General features: G+C 45.9%; 3 protein-coding genes across 5 annotated transcripts; 2 read left to right on the top strand and 1 right to left on the bottom strand.

Moving 5' to 3' along the window:
* The first annotated feature begins 855 nt into the window (after nt 1-855).
* On the top strand, nt 856-3319 carry atp6v0e1 (ATPase H+ transporting V0 subunit e1). Of its 2 annotated transcripts, none has more exons than XM_040119090.1 (4): nt 856-1095; nt 1631-1678; nt 2652-2775; nt 2935-3319. In XM_040119090.1, the coding sequence occupies exons 1-3, from the start codon at nt 992-994 to the stop codon at nt 2743-2745; spliced, it is 246 nt and encodes an 81-aa protein (XP_039975024.1). In that variant the 5' UTR covers nt 856-991; the 3' UTR covers nt 2746-2775; nt 2935-3319. The 2 variants fall into 2 exon arrangements, with proteins under 2 accessions (XP_039975024.1, XP_039975023.1); XM_040119089.1 differs by having other exon boundaries at nt 2932-3319.
* Nucleotides 3320-3742: 423 nt separating this feature from the next.
* bnip1a (BCL2 interacting protein 1a) lies at nt 3743-8282 on the top strand. 2 transcript variants are annotated; one of them, XM_040120455.1, is made up of 6 exons: nt 3743-3875; nt 4936-5028; nt 5546-5637; nt 5835-5939; nt 6134-6252; nt 6470-8282. In XM_040120455.1, exons 1-6 carry the CDS (start codon nt 3795-3797, stop codon nt 6664-6666), a joined length of 687 nt encoding a protein of 228 aa, XP_039976389.1. In that variant the 5' UTR covers nt 3743-3794; the 3' UTR covers nt 6667-8282. The 2 variants fall into 2 exon arrangements, with proteins under 2 accessions (XP_039976389.1, XP_039976390.1); XM_040120456.1 differs by having other exon boundaries at nt 3761-3825.
* An 84-nt stretch (nt 8283-8366) lies between these two features.
* nkx2.5 (NK2 homeobox 5) lies at nt 8367-21308 on the bottom strand. The gene is made up of 3 exons (XM_040120608.1): nt 21242-21308; nt 11223-11399; nt 8367-10555 (listed from the first exon to the last, which is right to left on the bottom strand). Exons 1-3 carry the CDS (start codon nt 21306-21308, stop codon nt 9942-9944), a joined length of 858 nt encoding a protein of 285 aa, XP_039976542.1. The 3' UTR covers nt 8367-9941.
* Nucleotides 21309-22016: the final 708 nt, after the last annotated feature.

The raw sequence follows: 22016 nt of genomic DNA, 5'->3' as shown, positions 1-22016 counted from the left end.
AGCACCAATTTTGAATCCAGTGCTGGATTAGAGAAACTAATTTTTGATAATTTAACTTGTGCTCTTCTTTTTGACCTACATGCTACAGAGTAGAAGTGCTGGAGTGTATGGGGCCCGGTATTGATTATTCATATCCTTTGATTCTTGAAATATGTAAGGATGTCAGCAACTGAGCTGGAGAGATGATAGGACAGGCCCGAAATGCAGATGTCTGCATGTGATATTTAGGTAGATATGACAGAATTTCACTGAAGTGCTCTTGGTTGAAATCTGTTAGAGCATGACATTCAAGGAAACTGCTGATTGCCTGAGTAAAGTGCTAGTGGTGGGTTCATAAATGTATCTTCCACAGATTGAACTGCTCATCTTTTTTAGGGTTGGACTCAAATGAGCATCATAATTAGTTAAAAATGGATAAGTACATGTTTGAGTTAAACGCTACGTGCGTTTTAAGGAAAAAGTTGCATTATAAGTGGAATGAAATCAGTTTTGATTAAATTTTTGATAACGGACTTGGTATTGTATGGTACTAACAAATGTGTGATTTTACAAAATGAACAATAGGTGTCACTCTTTCACACAAACTGGACACTATTGTTAAGGCAGTCGAACAGCATGTTCCCCATCCAAGAAAATTTCTCATAATCTTGATATTTTACCGGCCAATCTTCGGTTTTTTTTAACTGTTCTAAACTTAAATATTGATATGGCATGAAATAGTGTGCTGATTCATAGGAAAAAAAGCCCATATTGGCCCTTGTTGCATCTTATCAGTGAGTTCAGGCATTAACCATACATACGCTTTACAAATGAGTGTTTAGTGCAGACAGGAACCCGTGTCACCGCCCCCCTCTCTGGTTAATGGTCATGTGATGCGTGCTGCTTTTTTTTTTTTTAATCTTCCATCGGGTGCAGATGAACAGAGGAGAAGTTACCCCAAGTCAGAAGTTCGTGCTCCTGAGATATTCTTGGTTTTAAACAAAGCCCCACCATGGCGGAACTAAGTTTCGTGATCGCCATGTCTGTGGTGACCCTGTTTTGGGCCATAGTTGGAGGAGTAGTGCCGCTCTTTATTCCCAAAGGACCAAACAGAGGGTAAGTTTGTTAGCTTCACTTTAGCTTTCAGCTAGCCAAATTTTTTTTTTTTTTTTTTTAGATTGTAGTTTGTCCCATGACTCTCGTTTGATACAAACAGACTTACAGAGTATAAAATAGCGTTTGCTTTTAAATAAGTAATCCCAACGATACCTGAACAATTTAAGGAACCTTGTGTGCTAACGTTACTTAAGTAAAAGTTTTGGTTAGCTCTAACTGAAGCTAATTTGACAGCCCTTCCTCCTGCTTGAGTCGGAGGAAGGGCCATACTTACTACTGCCTTTTTGTGCTAGAGTTTCTGGCATTTCCCTACAATAAGTCTTTATTTTACATGTTATTATATTAAGATACAGAGTTCAGGAGAAAATGCACTCCGTGTCTGGAAAGTGTGCCTAATGCGACTTCCCTTATTTTCCTATTTGTCACTATCACGAGATCAAGCTATCTAATGGCCTATGATGTATTTGACAACCATTTATGCAGTACTGAGATGTAAATTATGCCACTTTTAATGATTTTTCTCCCATTCCCGCAGAGTGATAGTCACAATGCTGGTGTTAACTGCAGTTTGTTGCTACCTCTTGTAAGTATTATCATCCTGGAAATGTACCAGGATTTCTCCAATATTACGTTGTGGTAGTCTGTGTTTTAAAACATATCATATATAGATATATGTGCACCTATAGCACATATTTAACCAAAATAAGTCTGTTAGAATATCAGCTATGGCATAAATTGGCATTTGTTTTAATAATCTATTATTCATCAAGTAATTTGTCAAGCAAAAATATGAAACATTCCCTTGTCCCATCTTCTCAAATGGGAGGATTTGCTGCTATTCTTTTATCTTATGTGATGATAAACTGAATACTCTGGGGCTTTGGACTGCTGTGTCAGACAAAACAAGACATCTGAAGGTGTCCCCTCAGGCTGTAGGAAATTTATAAGACATTTTTCACTATTTTTTTGTCATTTTATTTGAGCAAAAAAAATCGAGCAAGTAATCGGTGGATAAAATGATTATGAAAACAATCTTAGATTGCAACCCAAGTAATACAACAGATATAGGCCCCCATTTCCACAAGTGGTCATTTATTCAATCTATATACAGTGATTCCTTCTGTCACTCCATATTGATTTTTGTGCATTAGTGTCACAATAAAACAGCTTGTCATTGGACTTAGTCCTTTTTTGCATATACATAGTATAGCTGTCCTCTGATAAAATATTTATGTTCACAATTAGGTGCAAGTGTGCATACGGTGTCATGTTACGTGTCAAATGGGCAAAAGAGGGCAGCAGAGACAAAGCAGAGTGTTGCAGGCAAGAGAAGTCATTTCCCAAAGTCCCTCAGTTTGAGGCTGCGTAGAATAATCCTAACAGCTGGATGTTTTACCATGAAATATGTAGGCCTAATTTCAGAATTACCTTTTGTTAGACAATAGGAAATGACCCACATCACCAAGCTGTGAAGGATATGTTTTTAAGTGCTTGGTTTTGTTGCTGAGACGTTTTGTATTGACACATTTGATCTTACTATCCTTTCTGTCTACCAGCTGGTTAATAGCAATTCTTGCCCAGCTGAACCCACTTTTTGGACCTGCTCTGTCCACTGACACCATCTGGTACCTGAACCATCACTGGTCTTAATTTAAATTTCCAGGACTCTTGACAAAGCAGGTAAATATCTTCCCCTGAACGGCTAAAGCACTGAATTCACATTCGATGCAGTATCTTCTATGCAGCAAATTGATACTGTACTTATATGTAGACTATCGATAATCTATTTTATTGCTTGGCTTGGTTTTCTCTAAAACTGTTTGTCATTTTTCTCAGCAGGGGAGGACCTCACACTGCTGCCAACCAATGGATGTTTGCTACTCACTCCATGCGAAGCTCATTCCTTCTGAATTGCCTTAAACTCAGATCCCGATGTGATTATTTAGTGATGCCCCCACTGGTGCCTTGTACAAAAATGATTCCCAAAGGACTTCTGAAAGATCTCACTGAATGTGCTTTACTTTAAATTAAAGCAGCCTTCACTTGGTGTTGTTTGGTTTATATATGATGTATATTGTGTTAATGCTATTGTTAATATGAATGAGCTTGACTTTAAATAGTTGATGTGTGGTGTGTTTGATGTGATCCCTCTTTGTCTGTTATTATTACTGATGGATGTAAACTATTCAATTGTTGATAATTAATAAAGTAGTAATCAACTCCATTGGTCCATAACTTTTGTATTTTGTTTTGCCCAATTTATGATCTAGTGACCATTGCCAAAGTGTCCACTGTAATAACTTAATTTTCTTAGTGAATAATATCAATGTAGATAAAATATTTTCTCCTTTTTGTTGATGTGTATATACAAAAATATATGCATTTTATTTTCATGATAAATTGTAATTACTTTACCAAAAATGTCATTAATAGGCTTTTATTCTGCTGAAAGTTCTTAACACACTAAGGAATATACATTTGTGATTTCAGTGCGTTTTTCATAAACGGTATATAATAAAATGTATAGTACAGAACGATGTATGGTTATGGTATTTATCATTTAAATGCGGTATATATTGGTTTCGTTATATTTTTATTTCCATAAAATGTGTCGAGTTTGAATGTACGAGAAATGTTGACAGTCGCAGTTCAAAACCGGCTTCCTGCTTACCGTAGTGTGAGCGGTCTACGTTGGCAACATGGCGTCCTTAGATGTCCACGTCCGAATTTGTGAGCAAGAAATACTCAAATATGACTTGGAAATTAAAGCTCTCATCCAGGTGCGAATATTTATTTGGTAAGACTACATGGTGCTACGTTACAACATGCGAGTGTTTGACCTCGTCGACAAGGAGAACCGCGTTTCGGTCTGTGTGTTTGCGGCTGCAGTCAGCCGGTGTAACCGACAGTCCGAGCCGCTCTGCCAACCTGAGCTACCGGTGGAGTAAACTGGCTTTAACGTATCTTTTCCAGTCAAAATAGCTTGTCACGTGTGCTTACCGACAAGTCACGGCACTTTTGAGAAGTGCGAAATAAAATACCAGTATAATAAATTGGCTCTAAAGACAGCTCAGAAAACAGTACCGACACTGATTTCCAGCTTTGAATGTTTAAATGTCCTTTAGAAAAAAAAAAAGACTTCCCAATTACCGAGTTCTGTTAGCTCACTAATTATACAGTAATTTTGTGTGTGTGCCTTGTTTTTAAGCAAATTTAAAATGTAGTCCAGTTTGAGATTTTTTCTTCAGTAGGCAAAATGATTCAACATCAATTTCAGAGGCGACCAGTCTTTAAAAGCCTTGTATCGAAACTTACTGCTTTCGGTGTCTCAGATGTGATGATTTGTTGCCTTTTCTTCGTTTTTATATCTTAAATTGAATATCTTTAGGTTTTTGACTATCTGTCAGACAAAACTAGATATTTGAAGGGCAAGAAATGGGCATTTTTCTTTCCTTTGTAAAATTTTAAGGCTAAACAATTAATCATAAAATGTAGAAAAGATAAATCGATAATGAAAATAATCATCGCTAGCTGTCTTAGAACTGCTTTTTTTTGAGGCTGATAATCCATATGGCTATTTTATTGCATTTCATTATTCACTGTTCGGTTTGATTCGCTGAACAAATCACAGATGTGGGTGATAATTCAGAGGCCTGAAACCAGAACAGGCTCACTTTAAAGCACTTTAATTCCTCTCATTCTTCATCCTGAGAGAGCAACACTTACACTCCAGCAGCACTGTCCAATGAACGCAACATGTTGATACCAATAACTTCACCAAGAAGTGATGCAGGAGGCATGTACAGTACATCTCTCATTCTTGTCTCACCCTGTCATCAGGATATTAATGAGTGCACGGGCCCTCAGAGCAAGCTGACAGAACTGAACGCAGATGTGAAAAAGAGTTTCCACAATCTCAGATTGCGGATTCAGGTAGGAAACACTACCTCTCTTTACAGATGACACATGTTTTGGGTTCTTATATGGTGTAATGTTACAGCCACGCTGGTGTATGAATTACCAATGACATCTGTCAATACTGAACAGGAAAACATGGTATTCTTATCAAAATGATGAAAGGCTATGTTGAGTTACAAAATAAAACTTAATAAAATGTATTCTGGTGCTAGTTAAGGGCAGTTGACCAGCAGATGAGTGTGCCGAACAATCACACTTAAACAGATGTAATCGGTTGACAATAAAAAAGTGGTACTTTTTGAATCAGTCTCAGACGCAATGCTGATAACAGTGGCAGGGTACAAGAGGATTAGAGACTCATGACATATCTTTCAATGTTGTTGTTGTTTTAAGTATGATTAATACATTTCAATTTTGTCATCTTTCAATGAATTGCAATGGTTATTGTTTAGAAATAGAAATATATCTTAATAATAATAATTTAATAATAGATGGCTCGGCAAACATCTGAACTATTTTGTTCCTTTGACAGGATTTAGAGCAGATGGCAATGGAGCAAGACAAAGAGTCAGACAAGCAAGCTTTGATCAGTCAGGTAGAGGGACACAGAAAACAGATGATGAGGTAATGTCTTTTAGTTTGAAATATTCTTCCATTTCCTGAGTTTTGAATGTCAGTGAAATGTAAACTGCTGTGTATTTTGTCACATTTCTGTGTTGATAATGCCGACAAACTGGATTCCCTGCTTAAACTTGCCTACTTTATCAAAAAAATAATTTTTTTAAAATAATTTTTTTCTTTTTTTTTGGTAAATTTTGCAGTAACCAGAAAGCTTGGAGGAAAGCCAACCTTGCAAGCAAACTGTCCATAGACAATATGGAAAAGCAGGCACTTATTTATGGAGCAGATATTACCTTGAGACAGAGGTGAGCTGAATGTGTGTCCTAATGGTTAGAGTAAGTCAGGCATCAGCATTATATTTTTCAGAGTATCTTTAAACAACATACTAAATTCTTTCAGTGTTGCATTTAGAAGAATACATTGTTTGTAACATCTGGGAGACTTTTAGTTATAGCATTAGCCTAGCAATAAAATCTTGGTTATTGTTTCTCTTTCTCAGGAAGATGAAAAAAGAGGGCCTGGCCCAGACAACCAGCAACATTACAGAAAATCTTATGAGCATCAGCCGGATGATGGCCCAGCAGGTTCAGCAGAGCGAAGAGGCCATTACATCACTAGGTTAGTGAAGGAAAGACCTTAAGTAGGGAGTGTGTTAACAACATTCCTAATTATACATATGATTGTTCACTTAGTTTTGCTTAACTTAAATCTCAACCAATTTACATTGCTTAAGGTTAACCTGATGTAATGGACACCATCTGACATGAATATCCATTGATATTAATTACGTGTGCAACCCCACCCTCCTGAAAAAAGTTTTCACCTCTGTTTGAAGCAACGTCCTCAAGGACAATCCAAGAGACCAACGAGGAATTTAAGACCATGACAGGGACCATCCAGCTCGGGAGAAAACTCATCACCAAGTACAACCGCAGGGAGCTCACTGATAAACTGCTCATCTTCCTGGCGTTGGCTCTCTTCCTCGCCACAGTTCTCTACATCCTCAAGAAGAGACTATTCCCTTTCCTGTAGACCAGGTACCTTTGAGGAGCTCTCCCGTAACCACGTGCAGTACTTTCCATAGTCAGCGCAAATGATTTAAACAATTCTGAATACTGCGTGTCATATTACACACACATTACACATGTCTGCTCAGTGGAATGTGGTCTGTTCACTCGGCTGAACTGTGACACTGCTGAGGGTGAAAAATTGTCCACAAAAGAGGAAGATAAACCTCCGCACCCATAGCTCCATGCAGTGTTTTATTTATTAAAAAGATTGTGGTATTCATTTTTTCATCAAACAAAGGGAATCAGTGATTAAAGAGGAGATACGTTTTTTGGCACAAACTGTGTCAGAAGCCCATTTTTGGTCGGTGACACAGTAATGCTGTGCATTGCTTATGATCAAGCCAGACATGGACGGACAACCCGTAGAAATCTTTTCTTTTACACATTCCTGTGAAGCATTCCGTACTGTTTTTCCCTTCATATTTACCAGTGTTGCAAAGAGTACCCAAAAACTGTATTTTGTGGACGAGTTTGCTTCAGATTTAGTTAAGCATACTGATAATGTGCTGACACCTGTAAAACTCATGTTTAAGCATGACTCTACAGTGAGTTGCCATGTAAAAAAAACAGTTAGTTTAAGATTTCAAAAAATGTGTAAGGAAAAAAATCTAAATACAATTTTTTTTTTTTTGTGAAAATCTGAACTGATTATCACAGAACTAGTGCCACTGTTAATATCAGTTCAGCATGCTTTTACTGGCATGAAAGTTATGAAAACAATGTTGCCAAGTAGTAAAAAAAAAAGTCACAAAAAAGTTCTGGTAGGTCTGGGAGCATGTTTGTGTAACAGAAAAAGGTGTCTTTTTAAATGGTTTTAAATGGTTTTAACCAAACCATTACAGTTCTGACTGACTTTTTCATCTGATATCATAAAGTCACTGTGCAAGTCATGTACAAGCTTTTTGTGTAATTTTTATTCACAATGATAAACTGTATCTTTACTGTATTGTATAAGTTATCATAACATTATAATGAGCTAATGCAATTTTTTGTGAATATACGTATTTAAATGCTTTATCACAATCCAAGGCCATCGGCACTCACTCGCTGATTGTGCTTCACTACCCCAGTCATTAGAATGGCATTCTATAGTATATGCGCACTTAAAACTGCGCCTATGTTTTTTTATTCAGTTGGCATGCAGACCAAAAAAAACAAAAAACCTTACTCAGCGTAAGAGTCAGCGCACTCTCCCCTGTCTCTGCCCATGTTAGCCTGTCTCTGCTCTGCAGCGCAGCAGAAAAGCTCAGAAAAGCAGTGGCAGTCATCACACTGGCAGAGATAGAGCAGCATGCATCCCTGCCTTTCTTCAGATAAGACCCGGAAAAGCAGATTATTCCGACCCGTTTCCCTCTCCCTTTCCAGTGTGAGTGGAGGTTGAGGGGGGATATTTTTAGGTTTGTGTGGCGCTGTTATCTGACATTGCCTTTTCAGCACCCCGGAGGAGAGGGTGGCCAGAGGAGCTACATGACCTTGCTACCCTTTCTCCAATTGCCTGGCCTTGCCATTTTGTTAAATATGTGTAAATGCTGTCAGTATTGTTTATCAATAAACACAAAGTTTTCTGGCTTGATGTTTGACATGTGCGTAACGTGTGTTTGTGGGTGTATATTGTTTAAAATGAGATAGAAGACAACGGAGTATGTGTGGAGAGTCCTGAGAGATGCCTAAGCATCTCTTACTCTTGTAAAGTGGTGGCAGTTGGGCAGAGCCAGTTCCTAGCCTGTTCATATAACTACACACTTAGATGAGGCCTCTGGCTCTCTGTCAAGCAAATTGGACTATTCTTGTATTTAGCACCGTGATAGTGTCAATCAAGTGTTTGGGTTTGGTATCGGGACAAGTGGGCTGAGACCTCCGGGGAGCTTACACAGCACCAAACCGGTGGTGTAAACACAGGAACCAAACAGCCAACAGGAATCTCAGTAACTCCACATTCATGAAGCAAAATTTTACAGTTGGACACAGCTTTGTTCAGTTAGTTAACGAGTGCTTAAATTATCTGTGCAGTTAAAGTTAAATTTAGTCTATTCAGATTTCCCAAAGGAAACACAGTAATGACTCAGCAACATTCCAAAAAGGTAGCTTTTAATAATCAACTGTACTGTCCGAAAATAGACGAATATCTTTCAGATCAGGTTAATATCTCGGATGTCTTGGTATTTACAAGCACAGAGAAAAGGATGGTGACTTTGAGAATGGCTCATATCTGTGTAGAAATTGCTTGCACGCGCAATTCAATCCTCGTACATGAGAATTTATACATGCCATAGAATTAGTAACAAGCATTTCCCCATTATAACCTGCTTTTAAACATTTAATACATGTCAAGGTCATGGCTCCCAGCCATCTCTGTCCCAGCAACTTTTAAACACGTGTATAGTTTACATGTGGCAGACAGTGGGCTGTAAAAAGTGTAAACTTTTAACTACCTTTTAGCCCCATCTGAGCATATTGAAGGAAGCTTCCTAATAGCCACTTGAACATTTTAAGCAGACACAAACCATATGAGGGTTGTACAGATGTTAGGCTCCTTCACGTGGATCTATAGCCAACTCAACCATTAAAAGGGCCAGAGGCATGGATTTTGTATTGTCATAGCTGTAGTTCACTATGACATACTATTTATATACTGTAGGCCTAATGGTTTTCTGATATTTTTTATTTTTCTGAGTGTATTTTTAACGATTTAGAAATTAACAGCCAGAGCCAACTTCAGCTTTAAGTAATACAAATTAAATACTTGCAAGGCAGAAATAATAATAATAATAATATCAAGGATAACAATAATAATAATAATAATAACAACAACAATAATAATAAGAGCCTATATTGAATTAATCATTTTCCATATAATAAATTGCTACGAGGCTGTATTTTACATCGTCCACCACATACTGTCTGATTTTTATAGAAATAAAAATGAAAAAAAAGAGAGAAAATGTTGGGGCAAATTTAAACTTTAACAAAACTTTTTTTTTTTTTTTTTTTTTAATTTTCTCTTAAATTACATGTCTGTGCGCTAATGTCACGAAAATAGATGCAAATGTAGCTATTCAGGCAAAAACCGGTGCTGAAAACAAAAACGAAAAAACCACCACAAGTCAGTCATTAAATATAAGAGAAGCTACATAAAAACTCCGCAGTGTCTTGACACGTTTAAAAATGCATGCAGTCAGAAAAAGCATCCCGTTAGACTGAGTAGGTAACGCGGGTATTTGATACACGGTCCCGTGTTCACCATGTCCTAATGCCATGTAGTGAGGACACTCCATTGCTGGAGGGAAATGTGTTCTGCACATTATTCAGCTCCCCTACCCCAAAGTTCATGTAATTCCCGTTGTTGGAGGATCCCTGCATGGTTTGCATCGTGGCTGCAGGGTAGCTGCACGCATAGTTTGTGTTGCAGCCGGGGCTGGTGTAGTTACTGAAGGCTGGATAGTTGTTATAAGTGAAGTGGTTGATGTGACCCATGCTGTAGGAGGGGTTGTAGTTGGCTGTGTCTGCCGCCAGGCAAGGCTTCCCGTCCCGCACCAGCACCGGCACCGAAACCCTCCTAGGCGGCGGCAGAGACACCATCTCCAGGCTCTGGTCCTGCCTCTGCCGCTTGCACTTGTACCTCCTGTTCTGGAACCAGATCTTCACCTGGGTCGGGGTGAGTTTGAGCACCCCGGCCAGGTGGTCCCTCTCCGGGGCGGACAGGTACCTCTGCTGCTTGAAGCGGCGCTCCAGCTCGTACACCTGCGCCTGGGAGAAGAGGACCCGCGGCTTCCTGCGTCTCCGGGGCTTGGGTCGGTCCGGGTCCTCGGTTTTTATATCCACCACAGGCTCGACAGGAGGACTGAACTCCTCTGAATGGACCAGACAGAGAGAAAATCACGAAACGAAAAATGAATCCGCAAATGTGACTTCTTAACAAAGGGTCACATGGATCTTTTATTTTTAGGGTTCCTTTATTAGGGCTATTTTTTTCCCTACATCTACTACTATTAGAAAACACCAATAATAATAATAATAATAATAATAATAACAATAGTGACAGCATGATATTATATAGCTATTATATTGTATCATATTATATAGCATGGCTGGGCTAGTGCAAATTCTGCCAAGTGTGGTGGTTCAATTCTACTTAGCTTTGGGGGGAAAAAATGTCATTTACACGCTTGTAACACAAGTGGTATGCAATTAAATAACTTAATGTAGTCGATGTCAAATATGCCAATGCAACTTCTGTAGTGCTGACACTGATTTATTCTCAATAAATAGGAAATGGTCTGGCAGGCCTACAAGTAAAATGCCCAACTTCAGCTCCAACTTTTATTTCGGCTTCCATGTTAAAATACAGTTTAATAGTCTGTATCCAGAGGAAGAAAGACATTGTTTCCTATTAGAGCTCGCTGCTTTGGCGGAGTTGTTCTGGGAGCGTTAGTTGCGTTTTGCACACATCAAAGGACGTGAGTCTGTAGGCCCAATCACAAGCCTGGAAAATAAAAAGCTGTCCTCTCATCAACTCACCTTTTCTGCGTTTCCCCTCAAACGCGTCCGATTTCCCATCCTTGACGATATCCATCTCTAGGAAGGATTTCCCATAAAAGGTACTGGCAAAGCTGAGTGCATGGCTTCTGCCTGCTCTGGACTCGTGGAGGTCTTCTCCAAACAGCGAGGAGGCGGCGGCGGCGGCGGCGGCGGCGGCGGACGGCGGCGGCGGCGGCGGCGGCGGCGGCGGCGGCGGCGGCGGCGGCGGCGGCGGCGGCGGCGGCGGCGGCGGCGGCGGCGGCGGCGGCGGCGGCGGCGGCGGCGGCGGCGGCGGCGGCGGCGGCGGCGGCGGCGGCGGCGGCGGCGGCGGCGGCGGCGGCGGCGGCGGCGGCGGCGGCGGCGGCGGCGGCGGCGGCGGCGGCGGCGGCGGCGGCGGCGGCGGCGGCGGCGGCGGCGGCGGCGGCGGCGGCGGCGGCGGCGGCGGCGGCGGCGGCGGCGGCGGCGGCGGCGGCGGCGGCGGCGGCGGCGGCGGCGGCGGCGGCGGCGGCGGCGGCGGCGGCGGCGGCGGCGGCGGCGGCGGCGGCGGCGGCGGCGGCGGCGGCGGCGGCGGCGGCGGCGGCGGCGGCGGCGGCGGCGGCGGCGGCGGCGGCGGCGGCGGCGGCGGCGGCGGCGGCGGCGGCGGCGGCGGCGGCGGCGGCGGCGGCGGCGGCGGCGGCGGCGGCGGCGGCGGCGGCGGCGGCGGCGGCGGCGGCGGCGGCGGCGGCGGCGGCGGCGGCGGCGGCGGCGGCGGCGGCGGCGGCGGCGGCGGCGGCGGCGGCGGCGGCGGCGGCGGCGGCGGCGGCGGCGGCGGCGGCGGCGGCGGCGGCGGCGGCGGCGGCGGCGGCGGCGGCGGCGGCGGCGGCGGCGGCGGCGGCGGCGGCGGCGGCGGCGGCGGCGGCGGCGGCGGCGGCGGCGGCGGCGGCGGCGGCGGCGGCGGCGGCGGCGGCGGCGGCGGCGGCGGCGGCGGCGGCGGCGGCGGCGGCGGCGGCGGCGGCGGCGGCGGCGGCGGCGGCGGCGGCGGCGGCGGCGGCGGCGGCGGCGGCGGCGGCGGCGGCGGCGGCGGCGGCGGCGGCGGCGGCGGCGGCGGCGGCGGCGGCGGCGGCGGCGGCGGCGGCGGCGGCGGCGGCGGCGGCGGCGGCGGCGGCGGCGGCGGCGGCGGCGGCGGCGGCGGCGGCGGCGGCGGCGGCGGCGGCGGCGGCGGCGGCGGCGGCGGCGGCGGCGGCGGCGGCGGCGGCGGCGGCGGCGGCGGCGGCGGCGGCGGCGGCGGCGGCGGCGGCGGCGGCGGCGGCGGCGGCGGCGGCGGCGGCGGCGGCGGCGGCGGCGGCGGCGGCGGCGGCGGCGGCGGCGGCGGCGGCGGCGGCGGCGGCGGCGGCGGCGGCGGCGGCGGCGGCGGCGGCGGCGGCGGCGGCGGCGGCGGCGGCGGCGGCGGCGGCGGCGGCGGCGGCGGCGGCGGCGGCGGCGGCGGCGGCGGCGGCGGCGGCGGCGGCGGCGGCGGCGGCGGCGGCGGCGGCGGCGGCGGCGGCGGCGGCGGCGGCGGCGGCGGCGGCGGCGGCGGCGGCGGCGGCGGCGGCGGCGGCGGCGGCGGCGGCGGCGGCGGCGGCGGCGGCGGCGGCGGCGGCGGCGGCGGCGGCGGCGGCGGCGGCGGCGGCGGCGGCGGCGGCGGCGGCGGCGGCGGCGGCGGCGGCGGCGGCGGCGGCGGCGGCGGCGGCGGCGGCGGCGGCGGCGGCGGCGGCGGCGGCGGCGGCGGCGGCGGCGGCGGCGGCGGCGGCGGCGGCGGCGGCGGCGGCGGCGGCGGCGGCGGCGGCGGCGGCGGCGGCGGCGGCGGCGGCGGCGGCGGCGTACACCCAACCGGCCCTCACCTAGTCGTTCGCATTGCAAAGGAAAATAAATTGATGTAAATATGTTAATAAATCAGTCGTTGTTTCTCTAGCCTAATAGAGAGATCGGCCCCGGTTTAGATTAGCCGGGATTTATAAAAATCTTAAATTAAGTGACATTATAAATTCTCCTTTAGGTGGATTTTTATTTTTTCCCCCCAGCATTGTAGTTCGTCATCACGCACAATAAAAATGCGTTTCCTGTTAATTCTAAACACGCAGTGTTTGGGCGAATGTTTACACACATCCTCAAGCACCAAGGGGAAATAATCTATCAGGACAGCTAAGGAGCTAAACTTGCATCATTTGGCCAACTGGGAGGAACGCACAGGGGCCAGTGTGTCTGATAAGCCCGGGCGAGCGCGTGCGCGTGTTTTCGGGGTGTCGGTCTGCCCCTCATCCGACGGGAAGCCGAGCAGACGAGCGTCGAAGCGACAACAGGTTGGGGTCCCCGAGCACAGAACCTGAAACCAGGAGCGACGCGCTCCGCTGTCTGCCTCCAAGAGATTCTGGAGCCGCTGTCTGCCTTATCAGGACGTGATAACAGATGACAACAAACCTGCACCTCTCTCTCTCTCACACACACACACACACACACACACACACACACACACACAGACATAGCCTCCCACCCACGCTGCAGGCAAGTTTTTCCTGAAGAAGTGTCATACATGACACCCGGCTTTTAACCAATAAAACAGCCCCATTTTATTGCCTTTCATGACTTTTTAATTCTCAACATTTTAATGACTGATAATTTTTTTTCAATTCCAAGACAAGCAGTCAGCTTAAAGCTCCAAGGAGCAAGACGCTCCACACATCACCTCCAGGTGTGTATTCTTTAGCCTGCAGTCTAATGTCCCGATGTCAATCAAGCATGCAATCAGCGCGCTATTTATAGGCTACAATAACAACGTGCAAATCATTTCACCCCGCAGCAGTAAAAATCGAGACAACCGCGCGTAACGACGCATAGCCCCTGCGAGTGTTTCCCCCCGCGCGGCTGGCACTAAACCCGCTATTAATGCCTGTGGAGACGGTCACAGGAGACAGACAGTATTATCGTTTGTTTTATCTTCAGCGTTTAGCACAGCCACGGGGTAAATGGGTCCCCCTGTCTCCGACCCAGCGATGATGTTTATAGTTTTAAAGACTATTTGTGCGCGTCGCCAGCTGATGAATGGCCGTAAAATCTTTCTCAGGCGCACTGAGAGTCAACACTGGCCCGGCTCTCGCTGTAATAATTGGTGAAATAAAGTAAACGCACGGGGAGGAAATAAAGGACATAGGAAAATGTTTCCACCGTGATTGATTCCCACTGGCCCTGCGCAGATTCGGTGGGATGTTTTGATGAAATAGCGGTTTTTCCTTTTTCCGTCTTTAATTGGAAAAAAGACATTCGAAAATCAAACGATTTACCCAGTAGGCTCCCTCATAAATTATCCCCCAAATTAAATACGCCTTCACTTTGCAACTGTAAATTGAACATGACAGGTCTGGCATGTGTTTCATATCCTAATGCTTCGTCTTGCAGCAGCCCCGCGGTCCCCTTTGACCTGTCTTTCTGCAGCACATCTCCAACTCAGATAAAGCTTCAGATAAGGTCGCTTAAAAACTTCCGCTGCACGAACGGGTGGGTATTTTGAGGGTTGCGTGTCGGAGTGGGGAGCCTCTCCGCGCGCGCGCGCGTGTGTATGTGTGTGTGCGTGCGTGCGAGTGCACGTGTGTGTGTGTGTGTGTGTGTGTGTGTGTACGACGCCGCTTTAAGACGGGCTGGTATTGTGTTGTGTGTCCTGGAGGCCTGTGGGCGATTTACATCCATTAACTGTTTGGTAATCACGCTAATTAGGATTGAACAGGCTCATTAAAATATAATCCGATAATCCGGTTAAGAATGACACAGCAAACCTTTTGCACTTTCTCCAGGAAAACTGGTTAGCCTCGGTACCTGTTCCAACAGGGCGTTGCAGTGGTCGGCAAAGTAGACCTGTCTAAAACCTTATGACATTATCACAGTTCCAGTCTTTAAAAGTTTTCATACGCAACGTATAGGGATATAAAATGTAAAATGTTTAAATCCTCATTCTGAGCAATGATTCTGGCAACTTGTTGCATGGTGGATGCATTATTATTGTATGTTAGTAATAACTGTGTCAACGTTTTAGGTCCCTCGGATGGGGTTAGTTTTAAGTATTGTGCTTGTTTAGACTGTTTTACCTCACATTTAATAATATGTATTATATGTTTTTATGTCATCCGAAATTGCAAACTAACTAACTTCATCTGCAAGACAAATTCAGTGAGTAAAATAAATGAAACATTTCCCTTAATATGTCCAGGGGTAAATGTAGAAAGAATAAGTGTCACAAAATGTTACTAGTTAAATGTACTAGAAAATAAGCCTGAAATAAATATAGTGAAATGTAAATATTCCAAATGTGTATGTATAAATATATATATATGAAAAGTAAATAGTGTGTAAAGGATTAGAATCAAGTGAAATTAAATGAAACATTTTTCATTTGACAAATTACAATAGAGAAACAGTGAACACAGTGAACTCACCTGACCAGACAGGCTCTTCCACCGTCTCAAGGCTTGAAAAGGAAAAGCCCGTCCCCGATGTCTTCAGTCCGGAACCCGGGACAGTCAGAAGGGCCTGTTTCAAGGTCTTGCAACACACTCTGCTTCATACAGAGTTACAAGATCTGTTATGTTGAAATCTGCAAAAAAACTGTAAACCTCACTGGCAATAACCAAAAGCAGTGATGTGCTCTGTTTGGATATATCTAGATTCTGGCCACTGCCTCCTGATGAGAGGTTTTCTTAAAAGGAAATGTAAGTAGAGTAGCAATAATCTAGATGAGAGACAATATCACTGGTTCTTCACCGTTAAAGACCACTCTAGAAAACCTTAGAAGACAGTTGTCCATTCTGGTGCATAATGCCACTGAATTTTTTTTTTCATTCTAAAATTTAAATAATATTTTCCAGACAATTTTTTGTCAAATGGCAACTTTTTAAAAATGAGTATAATGAGCCAAAAAGAGGAATACCAATCCTGCAACAATGTAACACACCACTGGTACACTAAATCAAACTTAAAATCATACAGAACTGCAAAAAAAAAAAAGAGTCCAGCAATTCAAAAAGTCCATTAGTCTCACACTTAGTTAATGTGATCTGTTGGACAGTGCTCCAGAGTGAACTTCTTCTCTGTCCCAGGGTCCAGTTGAAAACTGTGGTGAATTGCAGCATTCAACAAAAGAAAATAGGAAATAGTCTTTCCTAAAACCGTTCAACTTTGAAATTAAATTAATTCATTATGGAAATGTATCTGAATGTATTTAATATTTCGATACTGCACATTTCTGTGAAGGATCTGGTGAATCATGGAACACCCTGCATAATTCTCATCTCATCATCTTATCATTAATTTCAAAGTTAACATTTTTAACCAAATCAAAACAAAGTGTTTCCTACTTTCTGCAAGGTAACGTACCATAAATAATGACTGGACCTGAGATAAGATTATGAGCGTTTTAATCTCCCTAATTCTAAAATTACAGATAAACCTTGAACTGATTCCCATTATGGTCACATCAAAACATCGGCCGTCACCGCTCTCGTGTGACCCAGCAGATCTGTAGCCTGATACAGTGGAAATTCATAGCACCACCTGTTTGTCCATCTTTCTTTTCAAGAGTTCATTATATATTTATTTCCCAGTGTACTTCCCCCCCATGTGTGAGTTAATGGGCGATACAGTCAAATCTGTGTCTAGTCCAAGGTCAGGTCTTGGCAACTGCATTCTCACACTGTGTCTCCATCTTTGCTGCACCCTGGATGTTTCACATAATATTAGTAGCTAGACCGTGACTGATGTGGTTTACTGACTGATGAGTTCAATCTTTAGCCCCTTGTCCCTGTATATCCTCTCCACCACTACCTTTTGAGTTACACCACCACCATGTGGCTGCTGCAGGAACACACCCCAACTTTGGTTTTGTCCATGTACTGTCTTGACTATGATGACAATGTGGATTTTTATTACGAAAATGATTGCGATGGCTGGTTCTGTTTTGGCAGAGATCATTCACTGGTCAGCACGCTGTATCAGTTCTTGCGTGACCTGACTGTAACCGTAAGCGTCCGCTGATCCGGAGTCAGGTTTATTGTAACTGGAAACTAGCTGAATATGGCAGCGATGTCAAGGGCCATCTGTCTGTGCATCATTTGTCTTGTCTGTGATGGAGGGAGCAGCATCCCCTTCATTTACCCTCCATCCTCTCCCTCCTCCCGCCTGCCCCCCACAACCCTCACACACACTCCCCAGGTCATTTTCATAGGCTTGGCGAGGCTTCACACGGTCCTCCGCTGAGTTCAAGGTGATTTTAGGGCCCCCAGGGGACATAAGAGGATGGATCTTATTCTGCGTCTGATTTAGTTTTGTCTACGGCCCTCTACAGCTGATGTATGAGGCCAGCAGTAGGATATTGCTGTGAGCTGATGAATGGATTTTAAGGGACAGGTTCTACTATGTTGACACATGCAGACTGGATGTGCAGCAGGGACTTACAAGAGACATATTAAACATTTAATGGTCCAAATGAGAAGTAGCAGAGGCCCCAGCATGAGTCAAGCTCCGAAAATGCTGATCCTGCAATTCCCATAATGCAGCTTAACAGTATCTTTTATTAGACTTTCTCTGCCTGTAAACTGCCTAATCTTTCACACTCTACGCCCTCTGTTTGTAACACAGGTTTTTAACACAGGAACCCTGGCTTAAGGATTTAAGGCGCCTGCCATGAACTGCAAGATCCCCCATTCGAGTCCCATGGGGACCACTCTGCCAATGAGGATGCAAATCGGCCACACGGGGGCAGCATCACACAGTACTTTACTAACTCTCCCGCAATAATGGCCCAAAGTCATCATGCATTTTCTGATAAAAGATATTGAATATTTTGTCACATCATTAAATCGTATGTAGATTGTAGATTTTGTTTTCTTTTTTTTCTACCAGTTCTCCTGCAACCCATGTTGTCTTGAATGCTTGTGTACAGGTGAGACCATCCTACTCATATACAAATCATTCTGTCTCAAACGTGTGTTTATCTGATCTGTTCATTTAAACTTTTCAACTCTAACTTATACTTGACTGGTATATAAGGAGCTATATAATATCCCTAATGCGCAGCCTATTTGTAAATACACAGTCTGGCTCGGTGTCCTCCTTTGCCCCCTCTTTAAATGTTAGTTTTCACGATCATGAGCTCATCATGGCAGAGTGCTCCAGTGACCCAGCACCGACTATGTGCCCTGAGGTTTACAGCGTCTCTCCGCGAGCCTGCTCTTGCTGTATCAGCTGCCGTCACGTTATGGCCCTTAATTCACCCAGCCTTCCCTGAGCCCATTTAACATGCTGACTGCTCTGTTTTCCATGCAACTGGACTTGACCAAGAAATGAGGTAAGAGCATTGCTAATAGGCTAAATGACCAACACTGTAATAAGGCTTGCCGGAGCAGCTTGATTACCACATTGGCCCAATGGATAATTCATGTGGAGACAAAGGCGATGTGGAAAGAGCACGTCTCCAGCCAAGGATGAGCCCTCTGCCGCCCATCAGGTCCTGACACACAAACGTTCAAAGACACACACACACACACACACACACACACACACACACACACACACACACACACACACACACACACACACACACACACACACACACACACACACACGGTCCGCTGTGATGTACATACAGTATAAGGCCTCCACGTCCTTGGCATCATCATGACTGCTCCCTGTGCAAAAACTCTGGTGGCACACACACATAAACACATCCTTCAGTTACTGTGAATCCACCTCAGATCGTGTGGCAAGTTCTGCAGCATTTAGAGCATCGATCATTGTGTCGCCATCTTGGAAGTGTGTTCCTGCCTGGACAGCTGGGGGACTGCTACATCCAACTCCAGCTGATGATTTTCAGTATTTGACAGTGGACATGAGGGACACCAACATGATGGCTATATACATGTCTTGGACACTCAGTAAGAAGTCTGTTGAGGAGGTTAAAACACAGCTCAGGAATAAAAAAATTAAAAAAAAAGGCTAATTTTAACGCTCAGAACTGTAAGTGCTTCTCTGTGCATTGAGCTGAGCCACCCAGTCCCCTTAGCAAGCGCAAGGCTGCTTAAGGTTACTGTACGGCCACTGTGTGTGTGTGTGTGTGTGTGTGTGTGTGTGTGTGTGTGTGTGTGTGTGTGTGTGTGTGTGTGTGTGTGTGTGTGTGTGTGTGTGTGTGAGAGAGAGAGAGACAGTATGTTAATGTGTGTCCTCTTCCTGTCTTTCCTCACTGCCTGTCTCTCCCTCTCTAATGGGGACAGTATGAGAAGAGAGCTTGTGCTCCGTCTGGACCTTTCTAATTGCCCCTGCCACAGAGGCCTGATACAGCAAGACCCTGTGTTCCCAGCAGGTCAGGCGTGTGTGTGTATGTGTGTGTATGTGTGTGTGTGTGTGTGTGTGTGTGTGTGTGTGTGCGTGTGTGTGTGTGTGTGTGTGAGAGAGAGAGAGAGAGAGAGGTAGAGAGAGAGACTTATGCAGACAGAATCATCACTCAGGTGGTGCTCCCTTGGCTCCACCACACAAATTCAGGCCCCACATAGAGAACACCATTCATTATAAATATCAGAGCTACAGGAGCAGAGTGCAAGTGGTGGGAAGAGATATGAGAGGGGGAGGAGGAGGTGAAGAAGGAGAGGGCGTGACACAGAGATGAGCAGAGAAAGAGAGTAGAGGAGTACAGCACCGGTTCTACAGAAGCAAAGGTTTTAGTGTCTTCATCAACCCGCTTTGTTTAGAGAAAGCTTTACAGGATGCAAACGCATATATACACAAAGGTATGCAGCTCCATCTTATCCTTGCACATAATCTTCCTGCAGCCCCAAGGCCGTCTGCTATACTGCCAGGCCAGGTTATGAAATCAACCCCGGGCCAGGCTACAAAAATCTTCTCTGTGGTATCTGCCAGGGAAGGCAGCTCCGTGTTGACAGATGGGCACAGCATTCCTGGGCCCCGGGCCTCGCCAGTGCACTGCCAGAAGCTGGACTGAAGGAGCCATGGAGAGGCTGACTGGCATTTCTTTACACCTATGTGCTTAATTTCTGTGGCAACCTCGAGGCACGTACAACATGAGTTACATTCCCTGAATGCTGCTCCTTCAAACTGACACGTAGGGGCAGTGATGGGTGTTAGTGGGGAATGAATAGGGTAGTGATGGGTGTGGGTTAAGGCATGTGTCTGATTTAATTAAAATGTTATGGTAGCTATGAGGATCGTCTTGATTTGGTCACTTCTTCCTGCTAGTTTCCTGTGCTTACAAAAAAAAAATCAGTAAAGCCGGAGAACTAGTCGTTTCTTCTCTCTTGTTCCATTTGCTTGCAGCATCAAGCTTACAGTGATGTGAATGTTTAAGAGAAGCTTTTTCTAGCAGTTTACCTCCATAGCTGAGGCAGGCTTAGTTCCCATACTGGCCCAGTTATGTGATCTATGCCCAGGCAGGGAAGGAAAGTTCGCCCCCTTCCCCTAGCCTCATGCTGCTTCCACGGGATAGTGTTTTACATGCTAAAGGTGAGTGGAATACCAGCGCAGCTCGCGTTAGCCCCCGAGCTTTACTCGCTCAGGGTCCCCATTTCTCTGTCCTATCCATCACTGACCACCTGCTCCAACACCATCCCCTAACCAGGTCACACTAATGAAACCTGCATGTGGCCATATAGCAGCCACTCAGTCTGCACACACAAATAAAACCCAGATGATTATGAGGGCAAGATATAGTTTTTTGAATTATTTTTCTGTGAATGTCAAACCTTTTCTTGTGTTTTCACGAGTTAAAAAATGTACAGTACATTCTACTTTGCAATTCAGCAGAACATTTGGAACACAAATATAGCTTTGGCATGGCTGAACTTAATAGGCTGGCATTCTGCAAAACCATGCCACATTCTCCGCAGTCACCACTCTTTAACATCTAGCACTGCACGGACACAATGTTCCAAGACGCAGTGCACAGAGGGTGCCCTCCCAACTTCTTTGACGGTGAGAGATTACAGTGATTACTCCTAAAGCAATCTCACATGGTCTGATGTATGCACAGGGGTCAGAGAAGGTGGGTGGGTGGGGGTGGATCAGGAACATTGGCATGTTTCACAGCCTAGAACAAAACAGACCAGCAAACGTGAGCGAGTCGTTGACCTCAAAATCACTGTTAAAACACTGTGTCCCCATTTGGTAATTATCCTCCTCCAGAGATGAGGCCAGGCTGAAAATCAGCTGAAAACAAAGTGGGATGATAATGGCAGTGGTGACGACGGGAGAGAGAATGAAAAGGAGAGGAGAAGAGGACATGACAGGGTGAAAATGAGAGAGAAAAAAGACAGAGGAGCGAGAGAGTGTGGTGGAACTCGCTGCTTGGTGTGAGTGAGCATGGGAAATGCGTGGGACTTCTGGAGCATCACTGGCTCCAAGGGGATCGGTTTGGTGACTGACGCACACTAAGGGATGTACATATATGCATGGATACACACACAGACACGCACACACACACACACACACACACACAAACACACACACACACGCAAACACGCACACACACACACACACACACACACACACACACACACACACACACACACACACACACACACACACACACACACACACACACACACACACACACACAACCAAGTGTTGAGCCATTCATTCACTTTGGCCTGACCGCCTCAGCAACACTCCATTTAATGTCTGACTGCAGCAGACGTCCATCCGGGCTACTTAGCTGCCCTATTTTGCAAAATGCTTCTGTGAAATCATCAAATTTAAGCTGTAACATTTGATCGGAAGTTTTCATGG

Source organism: Xiphias gladius, chromosome 23 (genome assembly GCF_016859285.1).
Source record: "Xiphias gladius isolate SHS-SW01 ecotype Sanya breed wild chromosome 23, ASM1685928v1, whole genome shotgun sequence".
In the NCBI taxonomy this organism is placed as follows: Eukaryota; Metazoa; Chordata; class Actinopteri; order Istiophoriformes; family Xiphiidae; genus Xiphias; species Xiphias gladius.
Note: the sequence above shows the minus strand (reverse complement) of the source record. Positions and strands in the feature narration are given on the sequence as shown.